The sequence below is a fragment of the Typopeltis vanoorti genome, chromosome 19 (genome assembly GCF_054136105.1).
Source record: "Typopeltis vanoorti isolate ZY-2024b chromosome 19, IOZ_Tvanoo_1.0, whole genome shotgun sequence".
In the NCBI taxonomy this organism is placed as follows: Eukaryota; Metazoa; Arthropoda; class Arachnida; order Uropygi; family Thelyphonidae; genus Typopeltis; species Typopeltis vanoorti.
Genome location: NC_143567.1, coordinates 51389356 through 51414568, shown reverse-complemented (window position 1 = coordinate 51414568; position 25213 = coordinate 51389356). Strand labels below are relative to the sequence as shown.

At 35.2% G+C, this 25213-nt stretch overlaps 1 protein-coding gene across 1 annotated transcript in view; it reads left to right on the top strand.

The window, feature by feature from the left end:
* The window catches only part of LOC150096080 (serine-protein kinase ATM-like), a 250619-nt gene that overhangs the window by 162566 nt on the left and 62840 nt on the right, over positions 1-25213 (top strand). The window contains exon 15 of the mRNA XM_090409613.1: positions 13265-13390. Coding sequence (XP_090265739.1) covers positions 13265-13390 — 126 coding nt within the window. The remainder of the gene's footprint in view (positions 1-13264; positions 13391-25213) is intronic.

Genomic DNA, 25213 nt, shown 5'->3' with positions numbered 1-25213 from the left:
AGATCTCACCAGTTTTTGTCTTTTTTGTTTCAGTCACCTGTATTATATCGATGTGGTACTTATCTAACTCTTTAGCTAGCTCCATTTCTTTGCCATTCAGGCTTCTTATGTTGATAGTACTGATCTTTAACTCTGGTGATGTTGAGTTGGGGTGTGTGTTTTCAGATTTGTTCCAGTAGCTGACTTTGCGCTGTTCGTCCTGGTTCCTTGGCAAAAAGAATGGGGGGCCTTGTTTAACCGGGCGAAGCTCCAGCCGGCATGAAATTTTGTCCTGTTGTACCATCATTTTCTATATAGGTTTAAGCCAGTAGGAATACAATTTGGTCAGCTAAATCCCAAATTGTTTATATATATATCAAGGTTAATTAAGGATGTATGTCATTTTTGATTTTTTGAAAATGAAAATTTTTGAATTGCTTATCAGTAAATCTCATACCTGAAGTCCTGTTGTTATCCGCAGTGGTTTCTGAGTACTAGTGCAAGAAGATGAAAGTAAGACTGTGTGTTGTAAACTTGGAATGAAGCTTAAAAAAGTTTTAAGTTTATAAGCACAATCCTAGTATCTATGTAGAAATTACATTCAACCTAGGGATTGTTGGCTGACAAGAACTTGGGAGAGAGCTAAAGACAGTGCTGAGTTGCATAGACACAGATAAATGAAACAAAGCCTGTGATCCTATAGGGGGCCACTTTATAGGCATAATTGCAAATTCTTAGCATTTGAACTGAAGGCGAGGAATAAGTTTCTGAAATATGTGGCATTTTTTTATTCAGACTTTTTTGAGTTTGGGGTGGCTCTTCAAGGCAGAAGTAAAGTCAAGACAATCTCTTTCAAATATATATTTGCTTCTTCGAAGTAGCATAGCTCTTTTCCAGCATGTACTGTCAGAGCATAACATAAGTCTGTCAGATTGGAGTTTTGTTTTGGAGAAATATGTCAGGAGTTTTCAACCTTTTTTTTACCTGCCTATCATTTTATAAAAGCATTTCTCTCACACTAATCTTCTCCCATTCAAAAATATACACATTTTAACTTTAATGGATTGATTATGAGTAAAATTGGTTAATATTTATTTATTCCTTAAAAATATAAAATAATTATTTACATATAATTTACATATCCAATTATGATACTTAAGCAACAATCAGCATATAATGACAATTACTTTTATTTAAGAATTATTATTATTTGGTTTATTATTATTATTACACCCTCCATGGAGTGAGCAGACTCATCATGGGAGGTTCATTCAACTGACAACATATTTATCTTACCAAATCTTAAAATCCTTAACATTCCTTGTATTAACAACATATTCTGCTAATGTGTTCCATTCACTGACAATTCTCCATGTAAAAAAATCTACTCCTCACACCCCTCTTCATCACACTCTTATATAACTTCCAGGGATGACATCTGGTTCTTCCTCTCTCACCTTCTACTCTTTTTGTAATCCTCTCTTGATTAATCCAGTAATATCCCCACACTTACTTAAACATCTCTATCATATGACCTCTTTTCTTCCTATTTAAAAAACTCTGCAATCCACATTTCTTCAACCTCTCTCCATAGCCAGCATTCCAAAGTCCTGATATTGTCTTAGCCACTAATCTCTAGACCCTCTCCAGTGTCTTCACATTACATTGAAAAACCAGGTGACCAAATCTGAGCACAGTAGTCTAAGTGTGGTCCAGCCAGTGCTTTATACAGTGGCACAACCACTTCGTTATCCCTGCATGTTAGAGTACTTCTTATCATAACAGTGCTACAATGTGCAGTCTCTGCAACACTTGCAATATGCTCTCTAAATTTCAGTCTACATCAACCATCACTCCCAAATCTGAATCTAATCCAATTCCTGCAGTACAGCACCATCAATATAGTACAGAGCTTTATATTTCTGCACTCCAAAATGCAATACCTTTCACTTATTAATATTAAAACTACAACTCCACTCGTTTGTCCAAGTCAAAAGTCTAATCAGTTCTTCCTGAAGGGAATTAACATCAGCAGTACTACTTATAATTCTCCCCAAGTTTGCATCAGCAGCACATAGCTGAATATCCCCAGTCAGTTCACATGGTATATCATTTCCAAACAAGTTAAATAGCTGGGGCCCAAGAAACAGAACCCTGGGCACACCACTGGTACCCTCCTTTTTGTGACTGCTCCATCATACACAGCTTGCTGATATCATTCAGAGAGCCAATCTCCAATCCATCTAATATACCCATCCTCTGCAGCTTGCACATCAACTTATTGTGTGGTAATCTGTCAAATGCTTTGCATAGTCCAAGAATATCACTCTATATGATTCTTCTTGGGGTGCTTAGGGGTTAAAGCTGTATAACTGAGAGGAGACCTCCACATAGCTTTTAAAGGAATGTAGAGAACGGACCAGGGCTTCTTACCTAATGTCAAATCCTTACCTTCTCATGGTGCATCCTGTTAGGTATCTACCTGAATACTGAATGAACAAGGAATGGGCTGACAATTTGGGATTTTAGTCCCAAATTGCCATTTAAAAGTATAACATCATCCTATTTTCAATGTCTTTGTCTTTTTAATGCTGATTTTTTATACCAAATTTATTTCAGTAGTAATTCAATTTAGTCAGGGAATACTGCAAACTTATCCTGGATTTATTTAAAAGTATGACATCATCTGCATAAAGTAAAGAGCTGAGATTAACATCTCCAAGTTTGATATCAGTTTGATACCACTTTCCTTCATAATGTGATCCATATAGATAATGAATAACAGAGGGTATAATGTACATTCTTGTCTGAAACCAGATTTAACATCAAACTATCTTCTTTTACTTCCTTCAATTCTAACTACTGACTTACAACTCAAATAAAGACTGAATATTGTTTGATATAATGCTCCATTGACACCATATAACTGTATCATTTTGAATAGCTTTTCTCTTGGCACCTTGTCATATGCCTTTTGCAGGCCTACAAAACTTAAATATAGATCTTTGCTATATTCCCATGATTTCTCAACTATTTGTTGTAAAGTGAAAATCTGATCCTGACAGCCTCTATTTGGCCTGAATCCAGCTTTTTCTTCACCAAGCTTCCACAACTCTACTTCCCTTCTCAACTGTTTCTCAAGTATACTTGCATATATATCTTACCAGGAACACTCAGTAGGGAAATACCTCTGTAATTCTCACATTCAGTTTTATTTTCCCCTTTGGTATATGAATATTATGAGAGCTCTGCTTTAATCATCTGGAATTCGTCCTCTGTCCAGGTCTTCTGAACTATGCAGTGCAGCCATTGGAAGACTTTTATATCTCCATATTTGAGCATTTCTTGTCGAATATCGTCTACTTTAGCTGCCTTTCCACATTTCAGGCTTTTGATGGCTTTTACTATTTCAAGAATGGATATCTATTCCTTTTTACTGCTGTGCTGTTACTGCTTGTTGCATTGTTTCATTTAGCAATTTTGAAGTAATTACTCCATACATCAAGGATATCTTTTTCTCCAGTTTTCATGTCACCTTTATCATCTCTCTTTGCCACCTTCCTGATATTTACTTTCATTGTTCTTGCCTTGACTTTTGTTTAGCTAGTTTTATGCAGTGTTTAGCTTTCTTACATTTATCTTTTCCTTCACTGCCGCTTTAACTTCCTGTGTCCATCATGGAGTTCTGATTTTTCTATCCTTGCAGACACACTCACCAAATGCCTCTCTGGCTGAATCAATCACTGTTTTCTTCAAGGCTTGCCACTGAATCTCCAACATTTGGTTCCTATTCTCAAACTCTTTCATTTTTTCTTCAATAATCTTTATGTATTTTAGTCTACAGTTCACATCTGAGAGCTGCTCAACTTTTATTTGCTTTAAAACTTTCTTACATGTTATTCTTTTCAATATGAAATTCAACTTTATCCTGCCCAAGACTAAATAGTGATCGCTTCCAATTTCAAATCCTCTGTACACTCTGGTGTCCTGCACCAGGGAGAAAACATCACTATCCACAATAACATAGTCAATGAGACTTTTCTTATTCCTTGCTTCTTCTCTCCATGTGAATTTGTGCACATTTTTATGTTGGTGTTAGTAGTAACCAGTCCATGTCCTGAGCAGAAATCCAACAGGTATTTGCCATTATTATTAGCTTTGCTCTTTTCTCCAAATTTTCCCAAAACATTTTTGTGTCTGACAATCATTTCCTACTCTGCTATTTAGATCCCCAACAAGGACCAACTTTTCCTTCTTCATTGTGTCAGTTGCTTTTTTCTAAAGCCTCAAAAAATTCCTTCACTTCTACCTTAGTAGAACCTTCAGCAGTTAGAATTGAAGGAAGTACAGGAAGATGGTTTGATGTTAAATCTGGTGTCAGACAAGGATGTACATTATACTCTGTTATTCATTATCTATATGGATCACATTGTGAAGGAAAGCGGTATTAAACTGATATCATACTTGGAGATGTTAATCTCCGCTCTTTAGTTTATGCAGATGATATTATACATTTAAATAAATCCAGTACAAGTCTACAAAATTCCCTGACTAAATTATATAACTGGTCTATTAAATTCGGTATGAAAATCAGCAATGACAAGACAAAGACAATGAAAATAGGCAGAAACATTGAATATATCATTTCTTTTAGGCTTACATGGTGATCCGAATACATTTTAAAATTATGGAGACAACTACCATGTTTGAGTAAAACTTTAGTTTAATATAAACCAAAATCCACATTCGATGTTTCGATCTTTATATCAAGGTCATCTTCTGGAGCATATATACTATATACAGAGAAACAAGCTGCACTATGATCTACTTGGTTTGTTAAAATTACTGACCAATCGTTACAACAATTATTGGCCTAACCTCTGGTGAAAAAAAAAAAACTTACTACATCAACGCTAGAGTCCTATTATTAATATTATCTATTGGTTGTAAAATTACATTGGGAGCAACAAGTCTATGTGTATATATTAACACCATGCTTATACATATAAATTCCAACCAGTTGGTATGCAATAGTTTCCAATACTAGCTGAGGTTACCTAGAGTCCTGAAGTAGGCTGAATGTGTGCCATCCAGAATGTGTGCCATTTGTCCATGTACTACATCCCGGTTGCTTCGTGTGGCAAAATAAATTTTACCTACAAAAAGAAGGTATGGCCATGGGTTCACCACTATCCCCCCCCCCCCAATCGCTAACTTCTATATGGAAACTTTTGAGCAAAGTGCTCTTGATTCCTCCAGTCTAAAACCTACAGTGTGGCTTAGATACGTTGAATGTGTTCATTATCTGGCCACATGGACAACAAACGTTAAACACATTCCTTAGCCACCTGAGCAAACAACATGAATGCATACAATTTACTATCGAAATTGAAAATCAGAACTCGCTCCCGTTCCTGGATACATTGGTCACACGTCTTCCTTCAGGCATTCTATCCTTCACGGTCTGCTGCAAACTGACACACACTGGCCAATACATACATGCTAATTCATACAACCACCCATCACAAAAATATTGAGTCATTAACATCCTTAAAAACAGAGCTATAACAATTTGCTCTAACCAGCAAGCTCTGAAACAGGAAATAAAAATCATCAGCGACACCTTTATAAATAATGGCTATAACAAAAATACTATTAATAAAGTACTGCATAAAATATCATCGAAAAAGAATCTAGATTGCAGTAAAATCATATCCATCCCATACGTTAAAGGGTTATCAGAAAAAATGAACAGAATCCTACACCATTATAATCTCAATGCCACCTTTAAACCACCTACAAAAACTTAAAAACATATTCAACTCTTCTAAGAATCCTCTCCTCCCATTGGCACATCCTGGAGTGTATTGCATCCACTGCACCTGTAACTTACCATACATTGGTGAAACAGGATGTACAATCCCTATACGTAAGAAAGAACACATATGACACATTAAATATAACCATTTTGGTGAAGCAGGCCTTTCAGATCATGCTCTCAACACCTTACACCAAATCGACTGGAAAAGTACCCGCTCTTTACACCATACAAAAACCTAGTATGAAAGAAAATTTCAGGAAGCCTGCGAAATTCTGATAAACCACCCAAATATCAACAATAATGGTGGCATAAAAATTCCAAGAATCTGGATAGCACACATTCAGCCTACTTAATATTTATTATCTAGCATACTTCAGGACTCTAGGCAACCTCAGCTAGTATTGGAAACCATTCCATACCAACTAGTTGGAATTTATGTGTATAATCATGGTGTTAATATACATATATAGACTTGTTGTTGCTCCCAATGTAATTTTACAACCAATAGATGATATTAATAATAGGACTCGAGTGTTGATGTAGTAAGTTTTTTTTTTTTTTTCGCCAGAGGTCAGGCCAATAATTGTTGTAACGATTGGTCTATAACTTTAACAAACCATGTAGATTGTAGTGCAGCTTGTTTCTCTGTATATAGGATATATATGCTCCAGAAGATGACCTTGATATAAAGATCGAAACATCGAATGTGGATTTTGGTTTATATTAAACTAAAGTTTTACTCAAACACAGTAGTTGTCTCCATAATTTTCCAAAATGTATTGAAAATATCAACTGCATCGTGAATGGAGTTGAAAAAAAAATGCCTGCCTTCTGGCATTTGTCAACAAACACAGCAGTTCATTTTTAGGTCTATAATCAGTCCTATCCAAGCCACTAGTTGGTTGTGATTTCCTCAATACACCTGCCCTTACAATTACCTTTATCACCACTTACCACATATATCTGCTCATTCTCAACTTCCCCACTGCTACTTTCAACATTCACTCTCCCTATGCCATGTCCCCCTGTCCACCAAGGCTCCCCCATTTCCCTGTTCATCTTGCATTCCCGTTCCCTCTTCTTCTCTCACACTATGATCATTTCCACTGCCAAACACTTCTGTCTCTTCAATACCACTCTCTTCATCTTTCACTTCGTCTCTTACTTTTGATCTCTTGCATGCAGCACACATTGTACTTCTGTCTAGCAACACTTTCTCCAGTACACTCACTCCGAAGCTATTTAAACACAACTTATCATGCCTGTATAATTCCATTTTTTTTCTCAAACACATGCCATACATCCACAAACTGTACTCCCTTCTTCTCACACAGCTCTGCTAGCATACCATTCATGATTTCAGCTCCTCTTAACTCATCATTGTCATGCCTCGGCAACACACTGACAACCTTTACCACAACAGTTTTCTTTCACTCTTCTCTATAACCAACTGATATTTGCTCTTACTCCATATGTACACTTAAATCATTTGTCATTACGTCATTTTCTTATACATATTTTTCTTCAATGATACGGAGAATAAATATATGCTCAATTGTACTGCTGTTCTTTCTAAATCCAGCCTGAAAGTCTGAAAAATTGAATTCCATTTTTGCTGCAATATGTGAGAGTAAAATGTCCCAAAATTATTGCACTTTTTGATGTTTCCTCTTTTTGGAATGGGAATAAGGATAACTGTTTGCCAGTCTTTTGGAAAGATCTGAGTGTTCCACACACCTGCCTGGAAAATTTTGTTGCACTAGCAATAGGTTCTCCACCTTCCTTAAGCAGCTCTATTGGAATATTGTTAATTCTTGCTAATTTTTGCAATTTTGATCTTAAGATGGTTTTTAGGGGTGCTTAAGGGTCAAAGCTGTAGAGAGGAGACCTCCACATAGCCTTTAAAGGAATGCAGAGAGCCGACCAGGGCTTCTGACCTAATGTCCAATCCTCACCTTCTCGTGGTGTACCCTGTTGAGTATCTACCTGGATACTGAACGAACGAGGATGGGCTGGCAATTTGGGATTTAGCCGACCAAATTGTATTCTTATTGGTTAAACCAAAATAAAAAATGATCGTATAACATGACAAAATTTCATGCCGGCTGGGGCGTCACCCGGTTAAACAAGGGCCCCCCCCGCCCGTTGTTTTTGCCAGGGAACCAGGGCATACAGCTAAAAGTCAGTTACTGGAACAAATCTGAAAACACACCCCAACTCAACATCACCAGAGTTAAAGATCGGTACTATCAACATAAGAAGCCTGAATGGCAAAGAAATGAAGCTAGCTGAGAAATTAGATAAGTACCAGATCGACATAATAGGGGTGAATGAAACAAAAAAGACAAAAACTGGTGAGATCTTTCTGAGCAATAAATACAAAATGTTATATTCAGGAAATGACAATCAAGGAAAAGAAGGAGTAGCCATAGTATTCAACACAAAATAGGAGGCTAATCTTCTTGAATGGCAGTCAGTCTCAAGTAGAGTGATGTGGGCAAATATGAGAATGAGGAACTGGGCAATGAGACTTATTTGTGCCTATGGTCCCACAGAAGGTTCTATTAAGGTAGAAGTGGAGGAATTTTTTGACGCTTTAGAAAAAGCAGCCGACACAATGAAAAAGGAAATGTTGGTCCTTGTTGATGATCTGAATAGCAGAGTAGGAAATGATTGTCAGATATACAAAAATATTTTGCGAAAATTTGGAGAAAAGAGCAAAGCTAATAATAATGGCAAATACCTGTTGGATTTTTGCTCAGCACATGGACTGGTTATTACTAACACCATGTTCCAACATAAAAATGTGCAAAAATTCACTTGGAAAGAAGAGGCAAGGAATAAGAAAAGTCTCATTGACTATGTTATTGTTGATTGTGATGTTTTCTCCCTGGTGCAGGACACCAGAGTGTACAGAGGATTTGAAATTGGAAGCGATCACTATTTAGTCTTGGGCAGGATAAAGTTGAATTTCATATTGAAAAGAATAACATGTAAGAAAGTTTTAAAGCAAATAAAAGTTGAGCAGCTCTCAGATGTGAACTGTAGACTAAAATACATAAAGATTATTGAAGAAAAAATGAAAGAGTTTGAGAACAGAAACCAAACCTTGGAGATTCAGTGGCAAGCCTTGAAGAAAACTCTGATTGATTCAGCCAGAGAGGTATGTGGTGAGGTTGTCTGCAAGGATAAAAAAATCAGAACTCCATGGTGGACACAGGAAGTTAAAGAGGCAGTGAAGAAAAGAAGAAAGCATATCAAAAGTTCCTGGCAAATAAGTCAGCTTTTGCTCTTAGAGAATACATAGACAAATGTAAGAAAGCGAAACATTGTGTAAAACTAGTTAAACAAAAGTCATGGGAGGACTTTGGCAAGAACATAGAAAATAAATATCAAGAAGGTGGTTAGATATTCTGGAGGTTGTTGAAGAAGCTTAGAAATGTAGGAAAGAGTGCTGTAAAAGGAGTTAGAGATGATAAAGGTGACATGAAAACAGGAGAAAAAGATATCCTTGAAGTATGGAGTAATTACTTCGAAAAATTGCTAAATGAAACAAGCAGTTATAACACAGTGGTAAAAAACACTCCACAGGCATACAGTCAGGAATATATATCCATACTTGAAGTAAAAAGAAGCCATCAAAGGCTTGAAATGTGGAAAGGCAGCAGGTAGATGATATTCGACCAGAAATGCTGAAGTATGGTGGTATAAAAGTCTTACAGTGGCTGCACTGCATAGTTCAGAAAGCCTGGACAGAGGGACGAAATCCCCATGATTGGAGTAGAGCTCTAATAGTGCCCATATATAAAAAGGGAAATAAAACTGAATGTGAGAATTACAGAGGTATTGCCCTTCTGAGTGTTCCTGGCAAGATCTATGCGAGTATACTTGAGAAACGGTTGAGAAGAATTGTAGAAGAAAAGCTTGATGAAGAACAAGCTGGATTCAGGCCAAATAGAGGCTGTCAGGATCAGATCTTCACTTTACGACAAATAGTCGAGAAAGCATGGGAATATAACAATGATCTGTATTTATGTTTTGTCGATCTGGAAAAGGCATATGACAAGGTGCCAAGAGAGAAGCTATTCAATATGCTACAGTTATATGGTGTCAATGGGGCATTATATCAAGCAATACTTAGTCTTTATTTGAGTTGTAAGTCAGTAGTTAGAATTGAAAGATGTACAGGAAGATGGTTTAATGTTATCTCTGGTGTGAGACAAGGATGTACATTATCCCCTCTGTTATATGGATCATATTATGAAGGAAAGTGGTATTAAACATGATATCAGAATTGGAGATGTTAATGTCAGCTCTTTGCTTTATGCGGATGATGTTATACTTCTAAATAAATCCGCTACAAGTTTGCAAGATTCCCTGACTAAATTTAATGACTGTTGTAAGAGATATGGTGTGAAGGTCAGCATTAAAAAGACAAAGACAATGAAAATAGGTAGAATTGTTGAAAATGTCAACTGTGTTGTGAACAGGGAACCTGTGGAACAAGTAAAACATTTCAGCTATTTAGGCACAATTTTTAGTGAAGATGGTAAATTAAATATGGAAATAAACAACAGAATCAACAAAGCTGATATGGTAGGAAGTCAATTGAATAAATTCATATGGAATAAGAGAGAAATTAGTCGGAACACTAAATTAGCTGTATACAGGACAGTTTGAAACCAGTTTTAACTTATGGATCTGAGAGCTGGGTCATAAGTAAAACACTTGACGAAAGACTAGAGACTGCAGATATGAGAGTCCTGAGAAAGATTAGAGACGTGAACAGATGGCATCAATGGCAATATCATATTAAAAACGAGGATATTAGGAAAGAACTTTACATTGTTGGCATCCAGAAATGCGTTAGCAGAGCTAATCTCAGGCGGTATGGTCACTTAAACAGAATGGGAGAGGAAAGATTAGAAAAACAAGTGTTCTCTGCCAGGTTGGTAGGAAAAAGTCCCAGAGGAAGACCAAAATATAGGTGGATTGATACGGTACAAAGTGCCTTAAATGATAGAAATATAAGATCTGATAATGATGATATTGGAGTCTTGACAAGTAATAGATTGATTTGGAGGAAAATTGTAGATAGGATGTTAGTAATGATGTAAATTTTTCATGTAGTACTATCATATTCTGTACACCCCTTGAGGGTACATGTCAGGAATTTGATAATGATGAGATGGTTTTTAGTCACAGACAACAGTGATTATTCTATCATTGGAACAGTTTTCTCTGAATTTTGTTGATCCAAGCTATCATCACACACGAATAGTTTACTTGAATAATCATACCCTATTTTTTAATATTTCTTAATGTTATATGTATTTTTTCAATATTTTTTAATGATCAGTAACTGATCATTAAAAAATCAATTTATTAATATCATTGCTTCAATAACTGTCTTTGAAAACTGTTGATAAGAGGTATCAGGATCAAGAGAGTTAGCAGAGATTTCAAAAAGAGCAGAAGCAAAATTTGTTTTAAATAATTTTTAGGGGTATTTGATTTGAGTTGTTTAAGGTTAAACTTTTGTTTCTTATTTTTTATTAAGGACAGTAATTAATAATGAGTAATCCTTAATTACTCATCATTCGACTGCTAGGTAGGTGAGGCAAATATCTGGGAGAGAAGGCAGACTCTCTCACTGCATAAGACCAAAAGAAATAGTAAAATAGGAATGATTCACCCCTATCCCTCAATTACTCGAATAGCATTGTGGGGAAGGAGCAAGAAGAAAAGAAAGAAAGATAGATAGAATGGTAGGGACCAGTCTAAGATGATATTACAGATGTATATTACATGAATATATTTGTTTACACACACACACACACACACACACACATATTTCTGTTTACTATTAGTTTTATTGAATTCAGAAATTCTGAACTTTAATTTTCATATCGGAAATTACATTCTCTTCTACTCTTGAGCACATGGCTTAAAGCAGGTTACCCAAAGCGGGCTCCACGAATCTTGTTTATAAACATTCACTTTTTTTTTTTTAATTAATGAATCGATAATATGATGAAATGCTACAAGTTACATCCATCATACCAGACTTTGAAAAACTCTGCAATTCAAAACAATAACTGCACTGAAATCATTAAAATGAACTTAAATTTTTTAAATTTATGGAGCACTAAATTGTAAAATGGTGAGTGTTTATTGATTTCTTCCTTTTTTCATGTTTATTTTAAAGATTGAGCTGTGAGGGGCTCTGCAAAAAATTTTGCTTTCTTTAGGACTCCACTTTAGCAAGAAGTTTGGGAACCCTGGCTTAAAGTATACAACTTTAACTTTCACATTAATTTTCTTAGAGATGCCAGAATCATTTAAGTGCATTATTCTGAGCAATAACTTTTTGCCTTTTTTTTTTTTTTTAGTAACATAGGCAGAATAAGCTATTGCCTACTAAATCATATAGAAATAAGTATTTACTATAGTAAGTCAAGTAGAAATATACAGGGGGAAAAAATGCTAATATAAAACATGCTTTTCTGTGATTCATTACCAAGAGTTTATTAATAAAAGTTCAATTTTAAGTTTCCTTTCCTTGGTAAAAACAAGCAGTCGTCATCCATCATGGCATTCCTGCCTTGATAGGAAGGTTAGGATCCTGACATGATGTTTCTGTTCCACAATATGTATATTTTAGTGTAATAATTTGTTACCTCCTTCACTGCTAATAGTATCTAAGCTGTATGGTAAGAAGTCGATGAGAAAGTTTCAAAAAGAATTTTTAATTGCATCTGGCATTCTACATTTCAATAGGGACTTGTTAGCTCTTTTCTCCATCCTTACTTAAAAATTCCTTAACTGTGGATTTGAAGGATTTAAAAAAACTCCTTCTGAATTTCTAACCATTAAAAATTCTTTTTAATTAAGCAGAAATCATCACTTTCTTTCCCCCCCCCAGAGCATTACAAAATTTTTAATTAAGCCTAACTTTCTGACATACCAGAAGATATAATATTAGTAAAAATTATTAATGTTATATGTATATAGCATTCTGTTTTCAGAAATGAAATCTCTTTTTAACCATTACTTTAAAATACAGCATTTTTTTTTATTAGTGACATTGAATTTCTTTGCAATACATGCAGAAGTACAGACTCTCAAATCATCACATACCTCTCAAAAGTGTTCTTTATATTTGATTGTATTTAATATCTTACTGACCATAACTCCATTCTGGAGAAAATATCCATGAGGGAATTAAGTTTTGGATATCAGACTTTCTTCTGGTGAGGTGGTGGTGCAAGATTTGGAAGATCGTTGCAGGTGAATCTTTGGATATTATATAATGTAATTTGAATTCAAATTATATTATATTGAAGTAAGCAGTATTTCTTAGGATTCAAAATATAAAATTGTATTTATTAGAATAAATTAAAAAAACTATCAAAGATATTGCTTAATAAATTTGAAAAATTCGTATATAATTTTTTGTCTTAGAGTCTTCATCCCATTGTGTTAGTTGAACAGATATTCCTTATGGTGAGGATATTACAAAATCTCTTTGTGTTTGGAGCATTATCAAAATCAGATCTTCAGGAATCTTCACTTACTATCCAGTTAAAGGTAAACTGTTAAATTACTTCATGAATGTGTGTGTTTTTTTGATATTTCTGGCATGTTTTTGTCTTCTATAATAAAGAATAAGATATCTTCTAAAATGAAATAGTTCTTTATGCATCCAGAAATCTGAGTTTGAAAGAAATGAAATTGGGAATAGATATTAGTATTTTAAGTAGGAAAAAAAGCAATCAAAAACTGAAATGTGGAAAAGCACCTGAAAGAGATGATAACCAGAAATGCTTAAATATGAAGGTATAAATTTTGACAGTAGCTACTATACAGCATAATATAGAATCCTGGTTAAGAAGGTCAAATAGATGATGAAAGTGTTGCCTCATAATACCCATCTATTTTAAAAAAAAAAAAAGACAGAAGAAGTTTAAAGAAATCATGGATGGGAAGAAAATTGAGGATGAACAAACTGGAGACTAAATGTTGTCAGAATGTTATATTTAGTTTAAGATAAACATAGGAATACAACAACATGGATATGTAGTTAAGTTTTGTAAATCTGGGAAAGGCATATGATAGGGTACTAAGTGAAAAGTTGTTGAAAATACTCCAGTTATTTAGTGTATATGAGACACTATACAGAGAAAAATATATCCTCTACTTAAAGTCAACTGTTGGAATTGAAAGATGTACAGAAATTTGGTTTCATGCAAAAACAGGTATAAAACAAGAATCCATCCTCACTGTTTACAGGTAATTATTCAAATCATATTTTGAAGAAAAGTGGTTTTAAACCTGATATTAGATTGATAACATTAAAATTAAACCAATGGTACAGCTAAAAAAAATCAGCTAATGCCTTTTATTCCCTTATAGGGAGTTGGTGAGGCCTTTTAATCCTCTACCAGTAGCAAATCAAAAATGTATCACTGACAAACATGTGCTGCCATCTCTTGGTACCTAACTCTAACAGGATATGTTATTGTCTAATATACTGGAGATCTCTACAGTCCATTTTCTTAAGTTTATGGGAGAAAAAAAAACCCCACTTACTCTTGGCAGAGATTGAATAACTTGGCAACCAGTTGAAGAAAGGCTTAGAAAAAGTTCCTTCAACTAGACTTGAACTTAAGTCTTTCTTCGGGTGGTCTAGCGCTAAGCCACTTCCACTGAGCTACACAGGCCTTTCCAGTGTTACACTTGGTACTGTGTAACACTGGAAAGGCCATGATTGAAAACCAAATGGTCATGAACTGAAGACCATTTGGTTTTTGGTAGGATTAAAAAAAACAGTATTACAGAAAGTACAGGGTGTCCCAAAATTCACGCAAGAAGTAATTTTGATAGAAAACACAGGTTTTTAATTAAAAATTGTAATTTCTTATTGATTCATAAAGTATACAGTATAGGGTTATGCATGGAATAGCATCATCATCATCATCAAATTCCTGCCATGTACCCTCAAGGGGTGTACAGGATATGACAGTACTACATGAAAAATTTACATCATTACTAACTTCCTATCTACAATTTTCCTCCAAATCAGTCTGTTACTTGTCAAGACTCCAACATTATCAGATCTTATATTTCTATCGTCTAAGGCACTTTGTACCGTATCAATCCACCTATATCTTGGTCTTCCTCTGGGTCGTTTTCCTGCCAACCTGGCAGAGAACACTTGTTTTGCTAATCTTTCCTCTCCCATTCTATTTAAGTGACCATACCATCTGAGATTAGCTCTGCTAACGCATTCCTGGATGCTGACAATGTCAAGTTCTTTCCTAATATCCTCATTTTTCATATGATATTGCCATTGATGCCATCTGTTCACACCTCTAATCTTTCTCAGGACTCTCATATCTGTGGTCTCTAGTCTTTGGTCAAGTGTTTTACTTCTGACCCAGCTCTCAGATCCATAAGTTAAAATGCATGGAATAGCATATCGGGTAAATGGCCTCCACGGCTTTGCTGGCACATACGCACTCTTTTGTCGAAAATTTCCATGACCGTTTTGCATAAATGTCGCTGAATTTTGTTGATACAGTGCTCAATTTGCTCCTTCAAGGCATGGGTGGTCGTGTGCTTGTTGGCATAAACCTTAGACTTCAAAAAACCCCAAAGAAAAAAGTCCAATGGCGTTAAGTCACATGATCTGGACGGCCAATTCTAATCACCAAGACTCAAGACTGGAAATTACATGACCCAGGAAATGACTCATGCAATAATTGAATTGTTTCTCGGGCTGTATGGCATGTGGCACCGTCTTGTTGAAACCACATGTCGTCCACACCCATATCTTGCAATTTAGGCACAAAAAACTGGATTATCATGTCGCGATAGCGAGCACCATTAACTGCTATTGCCTTACCAGCCGCATTTTCGAAGAAGAATGGACCGATGATGCCTCCAGCCCAAAATCCGCACCAAACAGTGACACGTTGTGGATGCATTTGTTTCTCAACAATCACTCGTGGATTTTCTGAACCCCAAATGTGACAATTTTGTCGATTAATGAAGCTATCAATATGAAAATGAGCCTCATCGCTGAAGATGATTTTGTTCGAAAAATACGCATCCACTTGTTGTTCCATAATCCATTCAACGAACTCTCTTCGCTGTGTGTGGTCAGTAGGCTTCAGTTCTTGAGTCAATTGAACTTTGTAAGCATAAAGATACAAATCTTTCGTGAGAATATGCTGTAGAGAGCTTCTCGAAATGCCCAATTCAAGACCACGGTGCCAAATTGATGTTCCTGGACTCTCAGTAACACTCTTCATGTTGGAGGCTTAATGGATTTTTTACAACACTCGCAAAGAATTAAAATAGAATTTAATACTTCCTATATTTCGTCGTAGTCACTAGGACATCTACGGGGATTACAAAAACAATTAATGTAACATATACACAAATAACAAACAATACTAAGCCCAACCACGTGGGTGACACTAAAGTCCTATCTCATCCACAAATCCATTAAGCCTCCAATATGATGTCCTCACAGCACTTAAGCCTCTACACACGTGGACAGCAACACTCTCACGAACTGCTTCGATGTTTTCTGTTGAACGACTTGTTGAAGGATGACCAGAGTGTATAAGATCACTAATTGATCCAGTTTCCTTGAATTTTTTAATTAATCTTTTCACAGTTGATGAAGTTAAATCACTATTCCGACCATATTTTGTATGAAAATTGCGAACTGTAGCTGCCAAACCTTCATTATTTTTAAAATATTGCTCAACAATGAAAATGCGTTTTTCTTTCGTGTAGCGCTCCATTTTTAATAACCCTGAACTGTCAGCTGTCACGCTGTCTTTTTTTTCTCATTGGCAACACTTTACCACATAATTGGCGCTAAATTTAAATCTTGCGTGAATTTTGGGACACCCTTTATAATATTGAAAAAAAAGTTTTTAAAAGAATAAACTCAAGTAACTTACACATTCAAATATACAAATTAAGAGAAGAAAAAAAATGTTATAGAAACAATATCCAAGCCTTGAAAACTCATAGGCAAACGCTGAAGGAAATGTTGATCAATTCAGCTATAGAGGAATGTGGTTGAGTTTGTCATTGATATCAAAATCAAAACATAATAGTGTACTCAAAAAGTTAAAGTGGCATTTCTGGAAAAGAAGAATGCATATTTAAAGTTCATAGGAAGTAAGTCTACAGATGTTCTAAGAGAATACAGGGGAAAATATAAGAAAGTTCTGTGTAAAAGTAACTAAGCAAAAGACTTTGGTAAGACAATAGACAGTAAAATATCAAGGTGGCAAAATATTTTCAATGTTAGAAGTGGAGAGAGGAATACTGTAAAAGCACTGAAAGATGATAAAACTACATAAAAGTGTGTACTCACACAGTGTTTTCGTATCGGAGTCAGAAAAACTGTCAGCAACATTTTCTGACTCCGATACGAAATGTTGAAAGGTAAGCTAGAGTAGATATTTGATAGAAATGCTTAAATGTGGAGGTATGGAAGTTACACAGTGGTTATGCTGCATAAAGTGGAATGTCTAAGCATGTGAACTTTAGCTAATTGTAGCACTCTTTTAGTACCTGTTGATTAAAAAGGAAATAATATAGAATGTCAAAATTACAGAGGAATGCCACTGTAAAGTGTTTCTTGTAAGATTTATAACAAACTTGCTTGAGAAGAGACTGAGGAGAAGCATGAAGAACAAACTAAATTCATGTCCTGTAGTGCTTTTACATGACCAGATTTTTATTTAAAAAGAAGTAATTACAGATTACAGTATTGTAATAAGATACCAGGAGAAAATCTGTTCAAAACTAAAACTCAAGTATTATATACTTAAGTTTTAGGTCAGCTGTTACAAAAAAAAACAAGATGGTTCGTTGTAAAATCATGTATAAAACAAGTATGCTTTGCTGTCTTCATTGTTATTCTATATAATAAAAAAATCTTTGATAAAGTATGTAATAAAAATGACAAAAATATCAACTGTGTTCTCAAATGGAGATAGAATAAGTAAAACATTTCAGCTGTTTTAGGAAGATTATTATTTTTATTATTATATGATACCTTCATGGAATCTTAGATTAGACTAGACTACACAACTACCCGTAAGCATAACTATTCAGTATTCTTGTCTTTTAACCGTATGTGTTCTCAGTGTGTTGTCTGTTTTGTAAGGAAAAATCGGAGTTTCCAGCAGGAAAAAATGATTCTGTTTTGTCAGACCAGCTACCTCACCTTCAGTTGAAAAGATTTATAAAGATTGCTCACATTATACTAAAAATTGAATTAGAATTTTCCAATTGAAGAAATGTCCTTTCTTTCTTCCAGTGCATTACATAGATACCAAGATAGTAAACTAAAGATGTAAATAGATAATAAAATAAGGAGACCTGGTGGTTATGATGGAGAATTGAATAATTTTCTGTGGAATAATTGAGACGGTGTTTAAACCAGTTTTATCATTATGAGAGTTTCATTAGAAACAATGTGGTCAGTAGTCTGTTGAACAGACTAGCCACCACAGTTACATAAGTTATGAGGAAAATTCGGAAAGTAAACAGACAACATCAATGGTGGAATCATATTAAAAATGAAAATACAATAATTCGATATTGTTAGCATTCCAGAATTTGTGAGTAGAGTTAATTTAAGGTGCAGTACACAAACAGAAAGAGAAGAAAGGTTAAAAGAAACTTATGTTTGATTCTGATTGCTGGAAAAAGATCCGAAGAAAGACCAACATTTAGGGGATTGATGCAGTTAACAGTTCATTTGAAGACAAATATATCATCATCATCAAATTCTTGATATATACCCTCAAGGGCTATACAGGATATAATAGTACTACATGAAAAATTTACATCATTACTAACTTCCTCTCTACAATTTTCCTCCAAATCAGTCTGTTTCCTCCAAATCAGCCTGTCAAGACTCCAATATTATCAGATCTTATATTATTGTCTTCTAAGGCACTTTTTACTGTATCAATCCACCTATATCTTGGTCGTCCTCTGGGTCTTTTTCCTGCCAACCTGACAGAGAACACCGTACCACCAGAGATTAGCTCTGATAATGCATTCCTGGATGATGACAGTGTCAAGTTCTTTCCTAATATCCTCATTTTTAGTATGATATTGCCATTGAGGCCATCTGTTCATGCCCATAATCTTTCTCAGGACTCTCATATCTGCGATATGAATTTATTCAGTTGACTACCTACCATGCCAGCTTTGTTGATTCTGTTGTCTATTTCCATATTTAATTTTCCATCTTCACTAAAAATTGTGCCTAAGTAGCTGAAATGTTTTACTTATTCTATAGGTTCTGCATTCACAATGCAGTTGATATTTTCAACGTTTCTGCCTATTTTTATTGTCTTTGTCTTTTTAATGCTGACCTCCATATCATATCTATTACATTCAGTTATTCAATTTAGTAAGGGAATCTTGCAGACTTATAGTAAATTTATTTAGAAGTATAACATCATCTGCATAAAGCAAAGAGCTGTCTCCAATTTTGATATCAGGTTTAATACCACTTTCCTTCATAATGTAATCCATATAGATAATGAATAACAGAGGGGATAATGTACATCCTTGTCTGACACCAAATTTAACATTAAACCATCTTTCTGTACTTCTTTCAATTCTAACTGCTGACTTACAACTCAAATAAAGACTAAGTATTGCTTGATATAATGCCCCATTAGCACCAAATGCATATTGAATAGCTTCTCTCTTGGTGCTTTGTCATATACCTTTTTCAGATCTACAAAACTTAAATTCAGATCTTTGTTATATTCCGATGATTTCTCCACTATTTGTCATAAAGTGAGGATCTGATCCTGACAGCCTCTATATGACCTGATTCCAGCTTGTTTTTCACTAAGCTTCTCTTCCACAATCCTTCTCAACCGTTTCTCAAGTATACTTGCATATATCTTATCAGGAACACTCAGTAGAGAATCAGTTTTATTTCCCTTATTATATATGGGTACTATGAGAGCTCTACTCCAATCATCTGGAATTCATCCCTCTTTCCAGGCCTTCTGAACTATGCAGTGCAGCCACTGTAAGACTTTTATTCCTCCATACTTGAGGATTTCTGGTCGAATATCATCTACTCCTGCTGACTTTCCACATAGGCTTTTGATGGCTTTTTCTACTTCAAGTATAGATATGTATTTCTGATTGCATGCCTGGTCAGTGTTTTTTACCACTGTGCTGTCATCACTGCTTGTTTCATTTAACAATTTTTCGAAGTAATTACTGCATACTTAGGATATCTATTTCTCCCATTTTCATGTCATCTTTATCATCTCTAATTCCTTTTACAGCACTCTTTCCTTCATTTCTGAGCTTCTTTAACGATCTCCAGAATATCCTCCCACCTTCTTGATATTTATTTTCTATGTTCTTGCCAAAGTCTTCCCATGACTTTTGTTTAGCTAGTTTTACACAGTGTCTAGCTTTCTTACATTTGTCTCTGTATTTTCTAAGAGCAAAAGCTGACTTATTTGCCAGGAACTTTTGATATGCTTTCTTCCTTTCCTTCATTGCCTCTTTAACTTCCTATGTCCACCATGGAGTTCTGAGTTTTCTATCCTTGCAGACAACCTCACCACATGCCTCTCTGGCTGAATTAATCAACATTTTCTTCAAGGCTTGCCACTGAATCTCCAAAGTTTAGTTCCTGTTCTCAAACTCTTTCCTTTTTTCTTCAATAATCTTTGTGTATTTTAGTCTACAGTTCACATCTGAAAGCTGCTCAACTTTTATTCTTTTCAATATGAAATTCAGTTTTATCCTGCTCAAGACTAAATAGTGATCAATTTCAAATCCTCTGTACACTCTGGTGTCCTGCACGAGGGAGAAAACATCACTATCACAATGACATAGTCAATGAGACTTTTCTTGTTCATTGCCTCTTCTCTCCATGTGAATTTGTGCACATTTTTATGTTGGAACATTGTGTTAGTAATAACCAGTCCATGTACTGAGCAAAAATCCAACAGGCATTTGCCATTATTATTAGCTTTGCTAATAATAAATGGCTAATAATAATCCAAATTTTCCCAAAAATATTTTTTTATGTCTGACAATCATTTCTTACTCTGCTATTTAGATCTTCAACAAGGAACAACTTTTCCTTTTTCATTGTGTCAGTTGCTTTCTCTAAAGCCTCAAAAAATTCCTCCACTTGTACCTTAGTGGAACCTTCTGTGGGACCATAGGCAAAAATAAGTCTCATTGTCCAGTTCCCCGTTCTCATGTTTGACCAGATCACTCTACTCGAGACTGCCTGCCATTCAAGAAGAATATCCTCATATTTAGCGTTGAATACTATGGCTACTCTTTCTTTTCCTTGATTCTCATTTTTGAATATAACATTTTGTATTTATTGCTCAGAAAGATCTCATCCGTTTTTGCCTTTTTTGTTTCAGTCACCCTTATTATGTCGATCTGTTACTTATCCACTTCCTCAGCTAGCTCCATTTCTTTGCCATTCAGGCTTCTTATGTTGATAGTACTGATCTTGAACTCTGGTGATGTTGAGTCGAGGTAAGTTTTAGTATTTGTTCCATGTGCTGACTTTTTGCTGTTTGCCCTGGTTCCCTGGTGAAAACAACGGGGGCCTTTGTTTAACCTGGTGACGCCCCAGCCAGAATGAAATTCTGTCATGTTGTACCATCATTTTTTTTTTTTTTGGTTTAAACCAAAAAGAATACAATTTGGTCGGCTGAATCCCAAATTGCCAGCCCATCGTTCAGTATCCTGGTAGATACCTAACAGGATGCATCACAAGAAGGTGAGGATTGGACATTAGGTCAGAAGCCATGGTTGGTTCTCCACATTCCTTTAAAGGCTATGTGGAGGTCTCATCTCAGTTTTATAGCTTTGACCCTTAAGTACTCTCAAGACAAATGTAAGAACTGATAAATAACAGACTACTTTTGAAGGAAACTGTTGCTAGTAATAACATAAATTTAATTATGTAGTGGTGTATTTGTATCCTATATACATTTTGATGGTACCTATGAGAAATTGAATGATGAACTTTATGGTCGATCTTTACTATATAACCTCAAAGTGAACAACAATTTTAGTATCAAAAAAATAAATTTGCATTATGTTGCTAGATGATATGTGCGTTGTTATTTATTTAATTTTTTGTATTAGAAATGAGGACATTTTCCCCTGCATGTTTTGCTTTTCATTTCATTATATTAATAAAACCTGTGTTTGTTTAGTAACAACTTTGTGATCTAAAAAAGTTGTGTCCGCTGATCAGCTCTTTAGAAAATAATCAGAACAAACATTATGCCAACTCTATTTTGTTTACTCAGAAGATTTATGGAACATGCTAAGACAAAGAAAGATTCTTACAGTATTAGGCTATGCATGCTCTTGCAGTTTTCTGTCACTGCAATTGAATAAATTGTAATTGCAGCAAAATATTATGTATGCTTGCTCACTTGTGAGTAATCAGTTGCAGTTTTGTCAGTTTCAAAATAGATTTTACAGAAATGCGTTGTGTTATGGCTGTGTTGTTGTGTTTAAAAGCAAGCAGGAAAAAAAGCATAAAAAATCAATATTGGGTCCATCCAATTATCAGTCAGAGGGTGCTAAAAGGGCAATTTTATAAAATTTTTCATGATTAAAGAAATCACCCTAAAATTTTTTTTCCAGTATACAGAATGAGCATTAAAAGTTTTGATGAATTACTTAAAATAGTAGGACCTTGAATAATTACCAAGACACAATGGAGGAAGTCAATATCACCTGAGGAATATTTATCTATAACATTGAGGTGTCAGTACCACTTGTTTACGTAAAAAAATTTTACTATTATGAATTGTTCATTAAACTTAAATAACAACATGGGGGTAACGGATTTATGTAAAAAAAAAGACTACATGGAAACCAATTCTTTTGAAACTTAAGGGTTATTTAAACTTATTTAATAAATTAAAAGGTACACTGCCACTTTCAGATTAAGTAGATGGCGATATAATATTAGGATTTTGAGATGTAGTAGTTGCAGGAGATAAAAGATATCATATTTTGTACAAACTGGAAGATCTGTTTTTATTCATCTCTAGAAGAACATGAGTCTTTTATTAAATGCGGGCAGTAGATGGTGCTGATGTAGAGGTTCGGTGTAGAGGTGGAAATGGAGAGTTGTACAATAAGTATCCTCCCGCGATGAGTCTTTGGACTCCTTGGAGGTGCCACGAAAATAATAATAATAAATAATAATAATAATAAATTTCATGAGCCTGAGTAGCCCTAGACTCGCTGTGCATGGTTTTTGTACTAAACATAGAGTTTATTGGAACAAGACAAGAGTCCTTCATAAAAGTGTTTCCTTTTAGAATGTCTTTATAAAGAAACATATCAAACTTTACTTCATTGTCCTAACTTAAACAGATCCGATGGTTTATGTGTATCTCATTTGTGGGAGATTTTATTATTTAAATCTGCTAATCTCTCCTAACTTTATTTATGTATGTGTGTGTGTTATTATTATTATTTTTTTAGTTAGGAAATTATTGACTGTATTTAGTTATCTTTCATTACATACTTAGGTGGTACTTTTTTAGAATTGTCTGTTATTGTTTATTTGTCGCTCTGATCCAGTACTGAAGATGCCTACAACACTTAGGTGAAAATTTTACATTAAATAGGTTTTTTTACATGAGTTTACCCTCCATTTTTACATTTATTTTGAACTTGATCTAATAATATCTGTGCAATTTAGTATATTTATTAATAATCATTCATTCATATATGCATGTTATTTTTCCAATATCAAGGTTTAACTGATTAACAGTCATGTGTTTTTGAAATTTATTAACCTTTACATACTAGAAAATAAATAGCATTGGTTCATAGATGATTCATTTTTTAACTGAAGAACCATTTCACCATTGTGGAAAATGAAACTTCAAGAACACTACTCTTTTATCCTGTTTTTTGTTGCATGAAGGACTGCAATCTTTGGATCAGTGATATCCTTATGTACACTATCTATCAATAATGGTCTGGACACTTTAGCAGTTTACAGTTGATACCAGCAAGCAAACCCTAATATCGAGTATGTCCACCTTTGGCTTTGATCACCTCCTGCACCCTTTGAGGCAGACTTTCCACCAGTGTGCGGCAGACATCAGCTGGAATTTGTCTCCATTCCTCCATGAAAGCAGCACTGAGTTCGGCGACGTATTGAGGACGTGCTGCTCTGGACCTTAATCGCTGCTCCAATTAGTCTACAGGTGTTTGATGGAGTTGAGTTCAGGACTCTGCAGGCCAGGGCAGTCGTTTAACACCCACCTCTTCATACCATTCCATAACAGCTGCAGCTTTGTAGCATGGGGCATGGTCATCTTGATAGCAACACGGATCCGTTCCATAAAACCTCCACAGTGTAGGCAGCACCTGATTATCCAGAATATCAAGGTACTGAGCTGTCTTCATGGAACAATAGACAACAACCAGTTGTCCCACTCCAAACCAGCTGAATGCACCCCACACCATTACTTCTCCACCACCAAACTTTACTGTGGGTACAACACACTGTAGTAAAAAGCATTCACCAGGCTGCCTTCACACCCTGCCATCAGACTGGAAACAGGTAAACCTTGATATTCATTGCTCCAGAGTACCGTTTTTCACTGGTCAATTGTCCAGCTCACACGCTCTTTACATCAGGCCAGACGAGCTGCCTTGTTTGTTGTTGTTGTTGTGATGTTCGGCTTGTGTGCCGCTGCTCTTCTGTGGAAACCCATTAAATGGAGTTCTTTTCGTATGGTATTAGTGCTCACTGTGGTGTTACTGGCACTCTGGAACTCATCGTGGATGGTCTGTGCTGATAATAGCTGGTTCTTACATGCTATCCGTTTTAACACCCTCTTGTCCCTGTCAGTCATTTTTGTGGGCTGCCCTGGGGTTTTTTCTGCACTAGTGATGCTAGAACATCTCCATTTGTAGATCACATTGCTAACCATTGATTTTGGATGCTCCAGTTGAGTGGCAGTGGTATGTATGGACATGCCACCAATGTGACACTCTCTCAAAGTCACTGAATTCATGCCGTGTTGGCATACCACTTACATTCAACTGCTACGATGAAATACTGCTTGCTACTATCAGTACACTAATTTTCATGTTATTAACAAACCTGGAATGTTCCATAACTTCAAATAACAAGGGGTCCAGACAATTATTGGTAGATATATCATAGTGATGTATGACATGCCATACTATGAAGAATTCCATGTACTGCAGTTGCAAAGTTGAGCAACTTTTAAGTAATATTATATATTCAAATAGTAGAGTTTTAAAATTTTAGAAGTGAGATATATATAATTTTGCTAAAATATCTCAAGC